Source organism: Etheostoma spectabile, chromosome 17 (assembly GCF_008692095.1).
Source record: "Etheostoma spectabile isolate EspeVRDwgs_2016 chromosome 17, UIUC_Espe_1.0, whole genome shotgun sequence".
Taxonomy (NCBI): domain Eukaryota; kingdom Metazoa; phylum Chordata; class Actinopteri; order Perciformes; family Percidae; genus Etheostoma; species Etheostoma spectabile.
In genome coordinates this window covers 5,837,479-5,849,141 of record NC_045749.1, presented here as the reverse complement: position 1 = coordinate 5,849,141, position 11,663 = coordinate 5,837,479, and the positions used below count along the sequence as shown (strand labels likewise).

The window sequence follows — 11,663 nt, the reverse complement described above, 5'->3', positions numbered from 1 at the left end:
TGTGTGTGTGTGTGTGTGTGTGTGTGTGTGTGTCAGCACTCAGTCTAAATGAATGACAGTGACGTCTTTGTAGCTGGTGGTTTTCTGAGCGAGAGAGAGAGAGAGAAACAGTGACACACTCACTTTTCAAGCAAACATGCCAAATTGTTTCCAGCTTCTATATGAGGATTTTATATTTTTGTTTCTCATATTATGATAGTATACTGAATGTAAAGACATGATAAGAAAAAAACAAGTAATCATTGGGCTGTGGGAAATATATGACAAGCATTTGTATAGACCAGTTATTTGATTAATTAAGAAACTATTTGTCAGATTAATTTATAATGAAAATATTTGCAGCGCTAAACATCAACCATAAAGTTTTTTGTTTTTTTTTCTTGTTTCTTGCATTTTACCATGGACAGATGGTGTGAATCTGTTTTGGGGCTTCTCTGTGTGTCTTTCAGGTCGACCTCCTGGCCCGGAGATGGAGTACTGCACAGACCGAGAGTCCTATTCACTAGCTGCTGGACTAGCTCTGGGCATGGTCTGTCTGGGGGTAAGTCGCACATTAAAACACTCTTCTAATCGAATAAATGTTTGCAAAAACATTTTAATGTGGTTTCAACCTCCTTGAAGTTCCAGGTAGGCGGGGTTTGTCATATTGGATGGTTCCTTGCCTCTGAATTGTTCAGTTTGGTCTCTGTAAATTATAGAGTTGGGTCTAGACCTACTCTATCTGTAAAATGTTCTGAGATCACTTCTGTTTCGATTAAACACTTTCGATACATAAAATGTAATTGAATTAGTTTTGAATTGAATTAATTGAATTGGAATTTAGGGAAACTCTTGGTCACAGATAGTTACATGAAGTTGAACTTACATTTTTTTTAATGATTATATATTTTGGTACTATTTTCCTCTGGATTCCTCCCTGTATATTTGCTGGTCTTTAATGCAAATGGGAACTCTAGAGAGAAGCACTTGCTTTCTCACAAAACCTGTTTTGTTTTTTATTGAAGGTTTAGAAAAAAAACAAATTTTTTGCATTTAACCTTTACTGAAGTTGGATTGATTTTTGCATTCCGTCAGTCCTCAACATTAAGAAGAGGTTTCAACTAACAAATATTTTGACTAGAATGGCTGAGGGCCATTTAAATTATTTAACTTTCTCTGTCTCTGTCCCATATCTCTCGACTTACTCTCATCTCCCTCCACCTCCCTTTCTCTTTGTCCTGTTTCTTTCACTTTCTCTTCCCACTCTTGTCTCATCATGTTCACTCTTCCCATCCGGTTTTATGTCACTACCCTTCCTCCCCTCTCTCTTCTTGCAGCATGGCAGTAACCTGATTGGGATGACGGATCTAAATGTCCCTGAGCAGTTGTATCAGTACATGGTTGGGGGCCACCGCAGGGCTCAGGCTGGGGCAAACAGGGAGAGACACAAGTCCCCCAGCTACCAAATCAAGGTAGAAGGACAACTAATTTTGTATTAATATTAGAAAAGAAATGTTATTTATTATTTCACCCAACTGTAATAACACTGTAATAATGTAAAAAAGTTTAATATATCTCTGTGAAGCTGCCAATCTGTTTTACCTTTCTTGAAGTCAAGGGAGTGATTCATAACAGTCGTCATAGAAATTCACAGTACTTTACTATAATGTATAATAGCCTAATTATATTGAAACAAGTGATACACTGGCAGGGTTTTTCACAGATATATTGTGTTGTATAAATATTCTGCTTTTGTCGTTCCAGGAGGGTGACACCATAAATGTAGACGTGACATGTCCAGGCGCCACGCTGGCCCTTGCCATGATCTATCTCAAGACCAACAACAGGTGAGAAAAGAAACAACTGAACTGTACTAAATTCTTTTTATAGATGTAAAATATCAATGACAAGTAATTTTCACATGCTGACAAGTTGGACCACCTGGTAACAACTACTTTTACCAATTAATAGAACCCACTCCAGTCCAATAATTATATCTTTCTTATTTAGTTTATTTATTTGTATCTCTTTTCACACACAATTGGAATGTGTGTCATGTGTCTGCATATACTAATTTATGTTTTTACGACTCCTCTACTCAAGATTTGAATTGTATTAGATATGGACACAATCTGTATTATTCATATCACTGTGTATTATAGCCAATCAAAAGGGTTTTGATGTATAGCTCAACCACTTCCCATTTTATTTCAAGAAACAAAACAATAAAAAAAATACAAATTTGCTAATTAAGAGGATGGTTATGCCATAAAATGCTATTTGGTACCTCGGAGTATTGTACAGTTGTGAATAACAAACTGAATGACAGGTGCAGAATGAGTCACCACTGCTGTGTTAACCGTGACGCTAAGTTTTATAAATATAACCAAGTGTGGTGCTTTTTACTTTTTACATCCAAACTTGCCTGATGAACAATCTCATCCCTCAGTGAGTCCAGCTGTCACATTACGCCACAGAAGAACAGGCTTCTCCATCTTCTAGCTTTCTGTTATAGGTCAAGAAGTACCTGTCTTTGTGAAGGCTCATCTGATGCCGCCTTTCTATTAGTTGAGAAGGTGTTAAAGAAGTGTATTAACACCTCCTTGTCTCTTCCTGGTTCTGTCTAGGTCGATCGCTGATTGGCTAAAACCTCCAGACACATGGTTCCTGCTGGATTTCATCAAGCCAGAGTTTCTGCTGTTGAGGGTAAGTGTGTGTGTGTGTGGGTGTAGGTGTACTCTTTAAGATAATTTTGCTTGTCTTTGATTGCATCCTGGGATGTTCACTCACCAGGAACAAAATAACACCTCGTCTCTCAACCCTCTCAGACTCTTGCTCGGTGTATCATCATGTGGGATGAAATCCTCCCTAATGCTGAGTGGGTCAAGAGTAACATACCCCAGGTGAGAAAATACACACAAAGAGCATTATTAAGCTAACATTTGTTGGAGCTGCGATGCTGCAGACCTGGAAATAAGTCACCATGACATGTAAAGGATATCCCAGCAATGAGGGTTCATTTCTGTGAATGGGGGCAGGTTTAACTTTTTCAGAAATGTCCAGTTCATTAAAGCTTTTCTATTTGCTGTTATACACACTACCTGTCTAGTAGCAAAACTGTATAGTTTGCATGAACAAAAACAGCCACCCTGGATAAACAAGAAAAGAGCACCAGCTATTTCATGAGCAGAAAAGGATGTTTGACAGGTTATCTAAACAGAGTGCAGTGTGGAAACATCTTACCACTACATGTGGCTTGACATATTTTGCCTCTTTGCGAACATGGGAGTCTCTCAGAGAATTACGTGATATTGTTAGGTAATACAATGCATAATCCATAATCTAGAAGTCAATACCGGTTCTTAGAAAATAATTTCATCCTAGGTGATTGGATGTTTTTTTTTCCTGCAACACTCCCTGGGAGTTGTTGTCTTTTAATATACAGTGTCTTGTACTTTTAATATCTGTCCAATAACTGACAATTGTTTTCAACAGCAATTCAATGTTTTTACTTTGGATTCAGTTAAGAGAATTGTATGCCTATTTAAATTTTAGAAATCTTGTAACAGCCAGTTACATGATACTGTCTATAGAACAGAAGTATCTACATTTGATTTGTTTTCAGATCATGAGGGGGACTTTTGACCCTTCAGAAGACATTAACATGGAGACAATGGCGTGAGTATTTAAGCCAAAAACTGGCATTTAACTTGTATCATACATTCTGAGGTCAACTTTGAATATTGTACTTTTTCAGGGGAATTTAGACTAATCCATGATTCCTTTATGTGACAAACTTCTGTAGTTGTGTCAGTGATGTTGTCCTGAGTGTCCTACAACCAGGACTGATTTGATCATGTTATTTGTTTCTCTCAGCCAAGCACAAGACTACATTACTGCCGGGGCATGTATGGCATTGGGCTTACGCTTTGCTGGCTCTGCCAACTCTGATGCCTTCGACTGCCTCTACGAGTTTGCAAGGAGCTTCATGAAGATCATGTCCTTTGCTGGTACAGCTGCGGTTGTAAGTGTTTGTATTGAGTTTCTATGTCTAAAGTTGATACAGTTGTAATTTGATTTGTTCTAAGAAGGGCCCTACAGGATTGTCACAATTATGAAAAGTGCTGTGTTGCCTCATGCACTTATACTTATTATAATTACATAATTATTTCTTATATTTCTCCTTTGCTTTCTCTTTCTGTGTCTGTCAACCTGTATCCTGGTTAAATTAGCAGACAGGTTATTACAACTTGCAGACTGGCCTGTCAATGATTTTGCTGGCCATGTCCATGGTGATGTCCGGCACCGGGAACCTGAAAGTTTTGCAGCTCTGTCGCTTCTTCCACAAGAGAACTGGCGGCGAGATGAACTACGGCTTCCACATGGCTCATCACATGGCTCTGGGCCTGCTCTTCCTAGGAGGGGGCAGGTGAGACGCAAACACACGCACACACATGTAAACACGTACTGGTACTATTGTATAGACCTTTTTCCACAACAGCCATTTAAATGCTATATTTGAGGTCAGATAAATACTATTCATACAAATGACCGACTGACTGACATGTGATGTGCATTCTTCTTAGAAAACAATAATTTTTAGAAATATCTTATGATGTATTGTTAAAGAAGGAAAATCTCAATACTAGCGAATTGTAATAATTATAGAAATTAATATCACAATAGAAATTGGATTGCCACCCTTGTATCGTGAAAGAAACGAATCGGGACAAAAGCATATTTTCCCGACACTAAGAACTGACTCAACATTTATTTCACAGATTCTCCACAGAAAAAAAACATGTTTGAATACACAACATAATGATCTATATCTATAATCCGTGCACTTATTTCTACACCTTTTAAATTTCATTTCAGGGAAAGAAAAACTGTTACTGTCAGTTAGCTTTTAAGCTTTTCATTCTGCTACACACTCTGATCCCTCCCCAAGTTTGTGTCTGGCACTATTGTTTAAAATAAATAGATATTGAATTTTAAGACACACCTTTCCATTTAAACCCTCCATTCCACCAGTCACGTTAAGTGGATCTACTGTACTCTTTAAAGTAATATATTTTCTCAACAGAACCTTACTGCTCTAGTGAGTATTTATGGAAGCAGTTTGGTGTTTGTGGGATTGAGTCAAAATAAGACACAGCACCAATGTTCATGGTAATGAAGGAAAAGTGTCACACAGGCAACAGTTTGGCTCATACTTCTGTTTGTAATTGTTTCTAGACAACAATAAAGGTCTACGACAAAGAGGAATAAGATATCTCAGACTATGGCTACACGCCATAGGCGGTACTTTTTTGTAGGATCCATTGTTGTTGTTTTTTTGCTGTTTTTTATTGACAATCATTGATTGATTATTGATTATTGATAATAATGAAAATGCCAAAAAGGCAACTGTGAACCTAGTATCAGTAGTATCTGTTTCAAATCAAAATATATTTGTATTTTGGATTTTGACTGATGGTTCTTTGTTGAAGACACCATATATTTATATTCTACATATATGTCATATGGCACCTGAATTGCTGTATGCCAACAAGACTCAAACTGCACACAGATGCAGGTGCAACCACATACACATGCTGTGGGTCTGTTTTGAGTGCTGTCTTGTGCATAATAAATTATATTTATATATACACACGCGCACGCACGCACGCACGCAGGCACGCACGCACGCACGCACGCACGCACGACGCACGCACGCACGACACACCACAACACAACACACACACACACACACCCACACCACACACCCACACACACACACACACACACACACACAACCACACACATACACACATGTTGTAAATGTTTCCTTACCTACAGCCATAATCAGATAGAACCTTTTGATTTTATTCAAATCATGTGTTATTTTAGACCTGCCAGGTGAAAGCCCACGCAAATGCAGGGACTCAGCTTGAATGTCATGCAGCACACTGAGTGTGCTACTGTGGATCTGCAGAAGTTAAAGTTCATGCTGGTGGGCAGACTCATGCCATGCCATTGTTGTATTTCCTACATTCTCTCCCTCTGCTCGCCCGTCATTCAGTCTCTCACCTGTTTGCATTGAAAAAATACATTCACATTTATTTTCCACGTATTTCATCGTTATTGCATCATCACTGTCATTCTTCTTTTTCATTCATTTTCTCACCTCTGTTTTTCCTCATTGTTGCTAATCTGCTTTTTGGATTTCTTCCTTTTTTTTCTTTTTTTTTTCGGTCTTCCTCCCTCAATCTTTTTCTGTTGTCTCAGTTAGTTTCTCTTCCCATTTATTAAGTTTTTCTTTTTTTTTAGCAAGGTCTGAAGTGAAACTTAAGTTTTTCCACCCAGAGTCACAAATGGCGTTCAGACCACATCATACTGTAGGTCCATTCCAGCTTACACCAAAGCCTGACAGGGGCTTTGCATGTCCTTCCCATGTAGGCCAGCCCAATTTGGGGAAAAATATGAATCACGATTTTTTTTTAGCTTAGAATTGATATCATGATTCTCTGCCACAATTTATTTTGACCGTGACAAAGCAAAACAAATTGGCAGTACCAAACATAGATTTTTTTTTGGCAACTATAGAACACTGTGCATCACCACAAGCCTATAAACATGTCTTCAATGAAGAGAAGAGAGAGCATTGCTGCGCTTCCAAATCTATGTAATGCAGTCTTTTAGCGTTTGCGATGCAGTTGCAAATGCAAACCTGGATGGTGCCCACTGCTCCTAAAATAGTTAGCATGGGTCATATTCATAGGACGAACTACGCCACAGGGGCTAATACACAATATTTATGTATATAAAAGCTACATGTTTTTTTTCTGCACATCCTGGAAGTTCATATTATCAGAAGTTGAAAATGTTGAGTACAACATAAAAAAAGTGAGTCAGAAAAAGTTGTTGCCAATCTTTAAACGACTCATCTTCTTGTTGTAGCAACAGTGGACCCTCAAAGCAGGAAGTAAGTATTCAACCACATTCGGTCTAGAGAGGAGAGCAGTGGTCTCCAACCTTTTGGCTTAAAGCACATCAATGTCTACTTGCGACCCTTGTCATTTCTTTATTGGCTGAAGGCAATTTGACCAAAGAATATTTTCCTTTTTCAGGATGTTTTGTTTGAAGGATTTTTAAAATGGAGTATCATGGATTATCAAAATAGCTGCAGATACAGTTTCTGTCAAACAACTATTTGTTTCAGCTTCATTCCGGCAATCCTCCTTGGGACCTCTAGGGATATCCTGACATTTAGATTGGGAACCACTGGATCACACACAGTTTTACAAGACAGTTCATTTACAGTTAAAGTTTCCGTTCTTCCAATCTGACATAGTGTAGCAGAATAATGTTTTGTATACATAAAGTGACCACCCAAAAATGCTGTTTGTTCGGAGGAACATCCTTGCTTTTAAAAATCTTTGAAAACAAATGCTGATTAAAATTCACAACATTTTGCTAGCTATATTATACCAATATAGTACCAGTGCAAAGATGGCAGCAGTATCTGTTATTTCATTCATTTTTCACTCTTCCAACCATTGAAACATCAACTTCACTGATTCATTAGCTGCTGTTATGCATTAGAGTTTCTTTAAAATATGCTGGTTTATTTTCACTTTAACATACTACAAGTCTGTATTTTAGGATGTTTGAATTGTAAACTTGTGGAAAACAGTGTAATGTTCAGTGTGGTTTAAACATGCTTAACATGCCCCAAGCAAACATGTAATTGAAGAGCAGTCTTTACCTCAGTTGATCATTAATAATTAATCTCATAAGTAACTTTCTATGTACAAGCAGCCTTTATTGTCTGACCCAACTTCATTATAATTAATCAATTAGTCAAAGCACACACTTCACTGCCAACTCTTATTTTTAAGAGGCTTTGTTGTGGCGTTAAATAGATTTCAACACTCACCTGGTTTTACTACCAGAGAGCAGAGGGTTGATAAAGTGTTTTATTTGGAGTGCGTCTGTGTGCAATATTGGCTTTGTGTTATGTTGTAAGGGGTAGTACGGAAATACATTTTTGCATTTATTGGGATCCTAAACACTGTAATTTTGTTATTGTTATCCTCCTGTCCCAAGTATAACTTTTATAACCATCACTGGGGAAATGTGGTAGCGTTGCATGTCGATTGTTTTCTGCACACTTTGTTGTGTGGGTGTGTGTTTGTGTGCGTGTGTGTGTGTTTGTGTGCGTGTGTCAATGAATGTATTTTCAGTATTTGTGATGTTTGATTCTGTCAGGTACACCCTGAGCACCTCCAATTCAGCCATCGCTGCTCTGCTGTGCGCCCTGTACCCACACTTCCCTGCTCACAGTACTGACAACCGGTGAGATCGACACACACACTATGATTAAAAGACATTGGTCAAATAGTGTATACAGATGCTTTAGAAAGTTTGTTTTGGTATGCTTGGTATATTTTGTGCTAAATGGATGGTGATTGTGCATGTGATAATCAACATGGTCCATAGAAACTGGATAAATGGAAAAGGTTTAAGTAAAAGTTAAAATAAATTCAGCAGGATAGTTTTTCTGCTAGTTTGGCAAAAGGTTAGCTTTCATAATACAGGACAATAACATGACTGTTGGTGATGAATGAATGAATGAATTAATGAATGTCTGGATGCATGCCTGTCTATCTTTTTTTAAATTTTTATTTTAAAGATAATATACTGTACTAGATCTGTCTACTGAAACAAAAAGCTGTGTGGATTTTGCTCTTGTTGCTGCAGCTACCACCTGCAGGCCCTGCGGCACCTGGCCGTTCTGGCTGCAGAGCCACGCCTGCTGGTCCCTGTGGACGTCGACTCCCTGAAGCCCTGCTATGCCCTTTTAGAGGTAACCTACAAGGTAAGTCCATCAAGGTTAGTCAGACTGACACAGGTAGCCACAAACCTGTGAATGAAGGAGAAGCTCCCATTGCTCATGGGCTGCCCTTCCCTTGAGCAAGGCACTTGTCCCAACGCTGCTATAATGTAGAGCAGGGCTGTTCAATTACAAATTCAATTGTGCCAGATTTTAAAACCACTAAATGTAGATAGGGCAGACATTTTCAGCAACCTATTTAAAACCTGGGGGTGTGTGTGGCTGCTTGTCTCTGTCACACAGTATTTAGACACAGCTGATAAATAAGTTAAATAAGTGCCTAGTTCAAAAAGCACAATTACAGTACAAACAACAGGTGATTATCTTAATAAACATATTGGATGGGCAGACGCAGAGAAGAGGTGGAAGCGCCCCAAAGCTGCATGCTTCCTTTCTGCAGCCGTGTTAACCAATTGGGCCGTTCAAATGGTGCGCTGCGGCCGGCTCGCAATACACTATCTGGAAGAAAAAACGTAATGATAATCTATCATGAGCAATATAAAGGATATATTGGATATAGCAGTTTATGTTGGGCCACTGGGAGGTTGCTTCTTAGCCATATGTGGCGGAGTTTGTTTTTAAAATGGCGTCGCAAAGCAGCCAGGACTTTAATATTTGAGAATTGATTAGTGGTTATTCCTACCTACAGATTGTATCATTGTTTCACCATGGCTGAAGATGGAAGTCAGAAATCACAAGCGTGCGTGTGTGCCTATGTTTAGCCATGTGTTCTGTTTTTACAGTTCAATCTGTTGAACATGCCCTAAAACTCAAGTACAATTTGTACAGTTTTCCTGTATGATAACTTGCACTTCCTCCTTTCCTTTCTCTCCCTTCTTCTCGTTCTCTATCTCTGTCACATATTTGTAATTGTCCATTTCTGAACTTCCTCTTGGCAAGCTGTTTTTAATGCAACCACTTTTACACAAACTCTAACACAAGCTGTAATGTATGATATGGGCTGGTTTTAGGTCTTCATGATGCACAAGAAAAATGTGCCTGTCCACCAGACTAGCATGTTCATTTTTTCTTTCATTTTTCGTCAGCATTACTGCTGTCAGCTGGACGGCTTCCTCAAACTCACAGTTCAGACACTTGAGGTGTAATTTGTGCAACTTGCTCACGCCATTCAGCCAAGGCAGATGAATGAAGTTTAAAATTTCTTAGAAGTACTAAACTACTACTGTAGAAAACAACTACCTAGTACCAATTTTTGAATTTAAAATTGCTTAGTGAAATTGTTTATAGGATTCCCATTTGTTTCTGCTGTTGTGGTTGCTAGTCATCCTAGGCTCCGTAACTGCACAAAAATATACATGGATACAAATACAACAAAAATGAAATGATTAATTACACAGTTTAAAATACTAACACACTGGTACATGACCCTGAGAGTAATTACAGAATTAGATGTTTAGTCCATATTAACAAGACTATATTTCATTTGCAGTCTGAAGCTGTTTAGATAAGTATTGTATTTTAAGTGTGTTGGTAAAAGGTTTCAATCTGAGGAAGCTCTGTCTCTTTCTATTAATTTTTTTTTTTTTTTTTTAGAAACATACACATTTTTGCAGAAATATTTTGTTAAAACTGGTCGGGATTGCTGAGAAAAACTGTAACTTTTTAAAACCGAAAATCTTTTGAGACCAAGAGGAGAGGAGCCATTGTGATGCAGTCCACACTGGTTTAGACTTCCGATTTTTGCGTTACCAACATTGCACAAGACTACAGTGTGTCCATTCATTTTTGCCACAATGATGTCATTTTAATCACGTGCGCTCTATCACAACCATTTCCATGTGAAGCAGAAAGCAGACAAGCTGGCAGCTGGTCCTGATGCCCATTTTTAGAGACACTTTTAAAAAACAAAGTTTAAAAAAACCAACCATCTATTATAATGTTCAACCACAAAATAAGATGCTAACTGTACATGTTTTCCTAGTGTTCCATATTTAGTCAACTATTATTTTTCTCCAGTCGTTCTGGAGTGCCCCTGCTTTTTCATGTGCATGTACATTTAACAGCCTTTGTTGCAATACTGTAGTTGTGTATTTACAGATGCAGTAAATAGCTCCTGAATTACAGGAGCAGCAATTTCTAAATCACCCTCTTTGAGGATTTGTTGCTGCTCTGTATTACAGTACTGTAGATGTGGCACTCTTTTTTTTTTGTAGAAGTCTCTGTTGTCGTTAAGCATTTATATTTCAAGGTTTACTGATTTTGCAAATAGTCATTTAACATTCTTCTTTAAAACTTTCAGTAAACCGTAGTCCATTGTGTGTGACCTTTATATGGAAGGGGAAACAATGAGAAAAATAGAAGTATGCACATCCAATGGGAGGGTAGGGGGTAGAGATTTATAAAAGCCAGATGGTTCGGACTGGAAGTTTACGAATTTAAATCCCAGATCAACTGGAAATTCTTGTAAAGGAAGGTGAATAAGCAGCTCAAGTATTCCGGTGGGCATTTTTTTTGTGTTTTTTATTGTGGGTAGAAGAAAGATGTAGATGGTTAAAAATAGAGGTTGTTGTCCACAGTGAGGACCAGCTCTGACAGCATTCCTCACTGTAAATTCATACCAGAAAGCTCTGCTTGACTCTAAGGATCATCAGTCATTATGTCACTCCTTGTGTAAGAGAAATGCAAACATTTATACGTACAAACAAGGAATGGGGGGGCATAGTTAACTATCCTTAAGCCGACAGTGAAGGTAGTAACAGAGCCGAATCAACGTCTAAAAGGGACAGCCAGGACAGCATGAATACATACACACGCACGCGCACGCGCGCACACACACACACACACA

General features: G+C 38.3%; 1 protein-coding gene across 2 annotated transcripts in view; it reads left to right on the top strand.

Moving 5' to 3' along the window:
- Positions 1–11,663, top strand: part of anapc1 (anaphase promoting complex subunit 1) — a 55,486-nt gene that overhangs the window by 34,571 nt on the left and 9,252 nt on the right. The window contains exons 36-45 of one of the 2 annotated variants that reach the window (XM_032541478.1): positions 450–541; positions 1,317–1,451; positions 1,744–1,826; positions 2,607–2,685; positions 2,808–2,882; positions 3,605–3,657; positions 3,856–4,003; positions 4,215–4,408; positions 8,233–8,319; positions 8,725–8,842. In XM_032541478.1, the coding sequence (XP_032397369.1) occupies positions 450–541; positions 1,317–1,451; positions 1,744–1,826; positions 2,607–2,685; positions 2,808–2,882; positions 3,605–3,657; positions 3,856–4,003; positions 4,215–4,408; positions 8,233–8,319; positions 8,725–8,842 (1,064 nt within the window). Of the gene's footprint in view, positions 1–449; positions 542–1,316; positions 1,452–1,743; positions 1,827–2,606; positions 2,686–2,807; positions 2,883–3,604; positions 3,658–3,855; positions 4,004–4,211; positions 4,409–8,232; positions 8,320–8,724; positions 8,843–11,663 lie in introns of both variants that reach the window. The other variant, XM_032541477.1, reaches the window with a different exon arrangement.